Consider the following 8,486-nt stretch of genomic DNA (forward strand, 5'->3'; position numbering starts at 1 on the left):
AACCAGGAAGTTTAGTTCTCATTTCACGGCCGCCAAACAGAAGGCTAAATGGTGCCACACCTGTGCTGCTGTGCGGTGTTGATCTGTATGCCATGAGAAAATCCCTCAAAGCCTTGCCTAAATTTTCCTTTTTACCATGTGCAATTTTCAAGGATTTGAGAATCGTACGATTTACCCTTTCTACCTCTCCATTTGCCTGAGGCCACAATGGGGTAGTTGATATCCACTTTATATTACAAGCCTGTAAATAACCCTGGAACTCTGCTGATATAAACTGAGGACCATTATCCGTTCTCAGAGTCTCACAGTACCCAAACCTAGCAAACACGGTGTCTAGAAACTCAATAATCTTTGCAGACTTGGTAGAGCCTAGAAATGCACATTCAAAATACCGAGAGTAATAGTCGACAAGCACCATAATTGACCTACCATCTGGTAAAGGACCTAAAATGTCAGCACTCAAGTATGACCATGGTTTATCCGGAAACTTTGTCATTGTCACCTGCTGAGGTGGATCTGGCTGAGATACTGTCATACACTCAATGCATTTCCTACAATAGCTCTCTGCCATTCTGTCAATACCTGGCCACCACACTTTGGTTCGTAGCCTCTGCTTGGTTTTACAATACCCTGATGACCTTCATGAGTGAGTTCCACAGCCTTATCTCTCAAACTTCTGGGTATAACAATCCTCTTATCTCTCAGTACAACACCCTGAACCTCACTAAGCTCAATAGACACACTTTTGAACGAGGAAGGACAACTCCCAGAATCATTGCTATAAATGGCCTGTTTCAAGAGCTTGATTTCCTCACACTGATTAGACTGGTCAACTATTTCCTCCCATGTCATAGCTTTCGGAACAGAGTCACGAGCTGTGTATTCCATATAACTCTCACTTGTAACATTGCTAATAAATGGAGAATCACCAACCCAATTCACCATCCTAGACAATGGATCTGCTATGTTTGATTTGCCACTCTGATACACTACATTGAACCTGAATGACTGCAACCTCAATGCCCATCGCTCTATTCTAGGTACTGGCTTAGAACAAGGATTGTTGAGAATAAACTGCAAAGCCTTGTGATCAGTTATCAGCTCAAACTCTGTGCCCAACAAATATAGCCTGAAATGTTCACACGCCCACACCAATGAGAGTGCCTCACGCTCAGTTTGGCTGTAACGCTTCTCGGTATCAGAAAGTGATCTATGACCATAAGCAATCACCTGGTTAACCCCATGCTGTGTCTGTACAAGCACTGCCCCTAAAGCAAATGGAGATGCATCAGCAATTAATTTCGTCTTAGCATTAGCATCATAATGCGCCAGTGTCTCTGCATTGCTCATCAAGTGTTTGATCTTATCAAACGCTTTCCTTTGCTCACTTGCCCATCGAAACACAACATTTTTATGCATCAATCTCCAGATAGGCTCTGACACAGTTGCAAGATCAGGGAGAAAGCGGCCCACAAAGTTCACCAGACCCATGAAACTTCTACACTCAGTTGCATTCTGTGGGGCTTTGAAATTAACTACCGCTTCTACTTTCTCAGGATCTGCCGATATACCTTTATCTGAGACAATAAAACCTAGAAACTTGACCTTGCTACAACGGAATTGGCATTTCTTCGCGTTCAAGGTTATACCAACGTCTCTGAGTCGCTCAAGCAAAGCCTTCAACCTTATATCATGTTCCTCTACCGAACTAGCTTGTAAGAAGATATCGTCAGCCATGTTTTGTACACCCTCTAGACCTGACAAAACCTGCTGGATGATATACTGAAACATTCTGGGCTAGCATTGACTCCCATTGTCAACCGCTTGTAACGATACAGGCCAAATGGAGTGGAGAAAGTGGTAATATCCCTTGATTCTTTCTCCAATTCTACCTGATTAAATCCCTGATTCATATCTAAGCGAGAGAAAACCTTCCCTCCCTCTAAATTAGCAAGCATTTCCTTGATTGTGGGAATGGGGTGGCGTTCACGAGTAATTGCCTTATTTGCCCTTCGCATGTCAACCGTTACCCTAATGTCACCATTGTCTTTAGGTACACACACCAGGGGACTGCTCCACCGGGACGGGACACCCACAACCTGCTCTATGACATCCTCACCCACCATAGCATCTAATTTCCTACGTAACCCCTCCCTGACTCCAAAAGGAATTCTCCTAAGAGGTTGAGCTACTGGCTCTACTGTAGGATCTATGTGGAATTTGACCTGATATCCTACCAGCTTACCCAAACCTTGGAAAACTGTCGGAAAACTTTTAATTATGTCATCAGAATTGCCATGCAAAATGTTACACAAAACATTATCACTATATGACACTAAAGACAGACTAACAGCTGTTTCATGTGATAACAAGCATTTAGCCACACCATTGTAAACATAGAAAATAGCACGTGCCGTTTTATGACCACATTGAACAATAGCACTGAATGACCCACACAAATCTAATTTTCTCTTGCCGCCATAGCCAAAAAGATTGTCATCATCATTGACAGCTTGCAGTGAGATGCTATGCTTGGACTTCAGCTTATTATAAGTGTCAACACCAATAATATTGCTGCAGGCTCCAGTATCAAGAATGAATGGAATTCTCTCACCCATAATGTTGATGTAGCATCTAGGCATCTTACTTCTAATGTGCTGAATGGCATACATATCGCTATCGCTTGACTCGGGGTTGTTTACTGCGGACACGGTAGTAGACCTTTTGGGTTTTCCATTACAGAATTTAGATCCCGCAAAGTGTCCTTTTTTGTGGCATGTGTTACAGTTACAGTGCAGGGCTGGACAATCTGTACTGCTGCTAAGATGTTTCTCGCTCATACACCGGAAACATGCTTTCTTCTTAACAGTAGAACTAGGAGTAGACGATTTCTTACCATGCCTCCTTTGCTTCCTTACAGCTGAGACATTGACTGCAGGTAGGGTGGTGACACTCATCGAGTCTAATTTCTCCTCAATCTCCACTTGTCGAGCTATGGCTACCACTTCGGAAAGGTCTGCTTGTCTGTCAGCTGGCATTGCTGAAATCCTGTCCCGAACTGTCTTACTATTGACACCTATCCGGAACTGTTCTAGCAGATTTTCTTCCAAATTAGCCTGAAACTCACACGTTCGAGCTTGAGATCGTAGTTTCAGCACAAACTCTGAAACTGACTCTGATGGACTTCTTTTCACCTCTCTGAATTTCGCCCGCTCCATCATCTTGTTCGTTGTTGCTCCATAATGCCTTCGCAGCAGCTCAATTAAATCCTCTGCATCCACTTCTTTTGGCTTCCTTGGTGCAGTTAGGCAGGCCAGCGTTTCATATTGCTCTTCTGACAGTCCCATGATGAGCACATGTTTTTTCTTTTTCGGTTTGGTTCCGTGGAACGCATAATAACTGTCCAATTTTTCCAAATACGTCTCAACCTTCCCGCCAAACACCGGAACCGCTGACGCTGTGGTTGCACCTGTTGCTGCCATTTTTTTTTACCAGTCTAGCGTAGAAACTTTTTCCTTCGTCGCCAATTTAATGTATTCATTTATACGTTAATTATCATTAGAAGTGCACAAGGAGCTTCTTGACTGTTTGCTTTGCTAGACTAGACTAATTTATTTCACTGAAAGATTTTGTCACAAACAAGTCAGCAATGAATCAGACGACACACAATAAGATAAACAATATTATAGATTGCCACACTGAAAGCATAACAAGGAAACATTTCTGCACTAGCTTGTAAAAACTGTTGATTCACATAATGTGTTGCATCAGCTGACATACAGGTGTGATGATCATGAATAATCAGAGAATACAAACATTGGTACATTACAGGTTTCAATACTGTTTTGGTGTAATTTGCATCAGATACAAGACTTTATATATATTTTGAGTCATCAGAAATCTACAAAAATATTCAAAATGGTTACAAAATATTTACTGAAAGCACTTGCCAAATCAGAATAGATCTATACATCAAAAGAACAAATGAACGATGTAATTTTTTTATGAATGAACCAACAAGACTAAAGTAAAAGTAGTTTCATTTCAGAATTAACCAATCAGAAAAAATCAAACATTTATTTAAAGTTCTTACTCATAAAAGCACATAAATAGCTCATGACCTTTAAGACTAGCAATTGTTGTTTGACAGTTTTATATTTTTCCAGTTTGTGTGAAGGAAGAACTTAGTGCTAGCGCAAATCTGATGCAATTATATAATCAGCACTCAAAGACTAATGTGGTACACATACATACATCACCGAATGTGTGTGGTGTCTGTGTAATCTGTTTTAATCTTGCACAAATGTGTAAAATATTGATGTTGCAAAGCAGTAACCTAACCAGCACACTCCTAACTGTAGACTGTAGCAAAAGAGTGAGAGAGCGAAGAAGCGAGGGAGGGACGGAGCAACAGAGCCAGGGAGCGAGGTAGACCGAGGGAGTGAGAGGGAGCACGGGAATGAGGAAAATGGAGGTAGAGCAAGGTAGAGTGAAGGAGAGCAAGGGAGAGCGAGAAAAAGTGAGGGCAAGCGGAGGCTAGCGAGGTAGACTGAGGTAGAGCGAGGTAGAGCAAAGAAGTGCAAAAGAAAGCAAAGGCGAGCGAGAGCAAGCGAAATAGAGGGAAAGAGAGGGAAATCGAGGGAGAGTGAGAGGAAGCAATGGAGAGTGATGGAAAGCAAGAGAGAATGATGGAGAGTGAAGGAAAGCAAAGGAAGCAGGGGAGAGCAAGGAAGAGCAAAGGAGAGCAATGGTAAACAAGTGAGAGCGAAAGAAAGCAAGGTAATGTGAGGTAGAGCGAGGGAGCCCGAAAGACTGTGAAAAAGCACGAGGGGTCGAGAGGGAGAGCGAGCGTGAGCGAGAAAAAGCAAAGACAAGCGAGGTAGAGTAATGGAAAGTAAAAAAAGCAAAGAGAGAGCTCGCTCTCGCTCTCTCTCGCTCTCGCTGTCGCTCTCGCTCTTTCTCTCTCGCTCTCTCGCTCTCTCTCGCTCTCTCTCGCTTGAGAGAGCGAGAGAGAGAGAGAGAGAGAGAGAGAGTGAGGTAGAGAGAGAGAGAGTGAGGTAGAGAGAGAGAGGGAGTGAGGTAGAGTGAGGTAGAGTGAGTTAGAGTGAGGTAGAGTGAGGTAGAGTGTGGTAGAGTGAGGGAGAGTGAGGGAGAGTGAGGTAGAGCGAGGTAGAGTGAGGGAGAGAGTGAGGTAGAGTGAGGTAGAGTGAGGGAGAGAGAGAGCGAGGTAGAGTGAGGGAGAGAGAGAGTGAGGTAGAGCGATCTAGAGCGAGGTAGAGCGATCTAGAGCGAGGTAGAGCGAGGGAGAGAGAGAGAGAGAGTAAGATAGAGCGAGGGAGAGTGAGGGAGAGTGAGGGAGAGCAATGGAGAGCAATGGAGAGCGAGAGAAAGCGAGGGGGAGCAAGGGAAAGTTATGGAGAGTAAGAATACTGATAGACTTTAGTTATTTCTGAGTCCTCTTAGAGCTTAAGCAGGTAATATAGGATCTTAGCACATTTGATTTGGTGGTCATGTTTGGTGTAGTAATAGTAAGGGTTTGGAGTAAAATTATATGATACTGGAATAACTTCTTTCAATCTATAACAGTTGTTTATACAACAACTCAGAGAGGCGTATGGCTGCGATGCTTATTAATTAACTAGAATTCATCAATCATAGTTAGACAACATGGTCAACATTTAAACAGATAAAAATTTAGTTCTTGTTTTATATACTATTACTTGATAACTAAGAAAGTCCACAAAAATTTAATATAGGGAAGTTAATATAAATAATATTTATACAAGTATAACAATAACAAAATTTGTTATAGATTAAGATATTTAATGCACACTACAGACGACATTGGACTAAGTTAAATGTTATAAATGACCAAAATATTTCATATTGTAGGGCATTGTGGCTCACAAAATCCACAGCTAGTTTGCTAGAAGTAGATACTGCAGTGGCCGTAGCACACAGACACTATTTGCTCCATTTTAATAACCTATATTTTTATTTAGTAGTTTTTGGTAGCAGTAGCTGTCATTTACGTACGCATATCTATATTTAGCCATTTATTATATAATTTTCCTTGAATATTAATTAACGTTTTACTATAATTTATGTAATCGCCATCATGAGTTTGACCATGCTGACTTATGTAATACTTGTTTTTGTCGCAGGCTAACCATATAAAAGACACACACTGTTTCTGTGATGGCTGAGTAGCCTTTGGCTGCGACTGTGCCAGTTATATGCAAATATATATTAAAGCACTCTACTCTCATGTGACTGTGTGATTGTTGCTGGGCCTCAAAAAGGAGAGTTAGCTAGTGTACCATGAGAGGCCAGGCAGCATTTGTTACGTTGGTGGCAACAATGAGGTCAAGTTGGATCTGAAGGCTACACTAGCAGCGATTCAGTTTCGTTTCATTGAATATCCTTTACCTGCCTTAAAAGTGGCGATTAGGAGAAGATCGAAATAGATGACAAAGGGCTAAAGCCTTAAATCGTGATGAAACCAACCTTTGTGCTGGTTAAAAATCTGTCCAGTTTTCGAAGATTAAAGTTTGAAGGTCGAACTCAGCACCTTGAAGAAGGCTAACCAAACCTCATTGCAGAAGCATGCATCAGAAATTAAAAGACTGGTATGCATTGCATAAGCTGAGCTGCCGGAGCCATTTAGGAGAAACTTGGCCAAGGAGCCCTTTACAACCTCTTTGAACAATGCAGCTTTCCGACAACACTAACTGGCCATGCCAGCACCGACACTAGCTGATGCAGTAAGAGCCGCGGAATTTTTTTTACTAATAAAGCTTGACAGAATACTCGCAGCACCACCACTTTGGGTGCTGCAGGAATAAAAAAGAGGTGGCGGAAGCCAAGTCAGTCCAGACCGCAGACAACTCAGAACTAAGACAGCTGCTGCTAGCTGTTAAGGAGCTGGAAGAGCAGATCAAGGAGTTGATGACTGAACAGACTTCTTCATCCAAGTGTGGAAAAAAGAGTTTGTCCGGAAGCAAAGCTACAGCGTTAAAAAACCCATGCCGGGAAATGGCCAAAGGCTGTGACAGTAGAGTCTACTACTGACAGCATTAAGGCTCTTGGTTTGAACTAGCCAAGAAGGTGTTGAAGACCCCTTCCTTGGCAGAAGATGACTCAGAAAGACGGTTGGATCACCCTAAAATTGGCCAAGAACCGATTGGTCAGGAGACTAGACAAGGCACTGGATCTCAGAAACCCTTACCAAGTGCTGGACGCTGAGGGAGAGGATCAGGACACATAAATTTGGCCTTTGGGAATGAGCCAGTTGTAGTACGCCGATTCCCCAGAAGAAAGAGAACGGGGCACTAACCCGGGCTGACTTGAGAAAGGAACCTGCTTTGAAAGTGGCGGTTCCCACCAGTGGCCCTGTCTTGAAAGTGGTAGGTCTCGACACCTTGGTCAAATCAGACCCTAAGAACAAAGGCCACACACCCCAAAAAAAGGCCGGTGCAAGAGGCATAATGTGCAAAATCTTTCGGCCAAGCGCATGCCTTTAGCTACTTTTTCTCGACTACTTCAAGTTGGAAGGTCAAGCCACTCAACTACTAATAGATCTTGGCTGCACCACAAATCTGTTCAGTAAGCAGATCCTTGACAGACTCCCAGAGACAATGAGAAAAAGGCTGGAAGCCGGTGATAGTCATGAACCGTTGGCAGACAAAACCAGCTTTCCTTCTAAAGGGATGATCAGACTACTCTATGCTTACGAAATTTCAAAAGAGTCGAGACTTTCGTGGTAAGCCAGATTAGTGAAGGGCCATCTTAGGCATGCCATTCTTGGGGACACACAAAAGAGTTCAAGATTTTCAAGAACGCCATTTTGACTTGGGGGTTGTTACATGAAACATTGAGGGCTCATGAGATGGCAAACAATTCAGATAGATTCTTGAGAACTGAGAGTAGAAACATGGACTTGAAAAACGGGATTAAGATGGAGGTAGCAAAGGTGTCAGAGTTTGATAGCCGTGCGCAGTACCTGGGTAGCGGTAGAGATGGAAGCTGCGATTCAGCGGATAGATCTTCCCCTAGCAGTAGCTCTAGTAGTGGTAGAAGGTATTATGGTAATATTAGTGAGGAGTGTGATACTAGTAGGTATGGGACAAGAGGTTGAAAGTGTAACAAGGACAGTGACAGTATGAAGTATAGAGACAATAACAGGGAAAGGTATGTCTCTAGATATAGAGAAAACAGTAAAGAAAGTAGTAGAGATAGAGTTTGCTACAATTGCAAGCATAGTGGCCACGAGATGCGAAGTTGTCACTCTATTAAATGCTTTTCTTGTAGGCGACGAGGACATGTATCCCGATATTGTAGAGATAAGGATAGAGAAGTAAGGTATGGCAGTCGAGATAGCAGTAGGGAGAGGTATTGAGGCAGAGAAAGTCTTCATGATGTGAGGGATAAGTGGAGTAGACCCATAGATTACAGTATGAACAGGTATGAGAGAGATGGTCAGTATG

General features: G+C 42.7%; 1 protein-coding gene across 1 annotated transcript; it reads right to left on the minus strand.

Annotated features, from left to right (window-relative positions):
- Nucleotides 1-2,649: 2,649 nt before the first annotated feature.
- LOC137402650 (uncharacterized) lies at nucleotides 2,650-3,482 on the minus strand. The gene is made up of 2 exons (XM_068089154.1): nucleotides 2,792-3,482; nucleotides 2,650-2,657 (listed from the first exon to the last, which is right to left on the minus strand). Exons 1-2 carry the CDS (start codon nucleotides 3,480-3,482, stop codon nucleotides 2,650-2,652), a joined length of 699 nt encoding a protein of 232 aa, XP_067945255.1.
- Nucleotides 3,483-8,486: the final 5,004 nt, after the last annotated feature.

This window comes from Watersipora subatra, chromosome 8 (assembly GCF_963576615.1).
Source record: "Watersipora subatra chromosome 8, tzWatSuba1.1, whole genome shotgun sequence".
Classification (NCBI taxonomy): Eukaryota; Metazoa; Bryozoa; class Gymnolaemata; order Cheilostomatida; family Watersiporidae; genus Watersipora; species Watersipora subatra.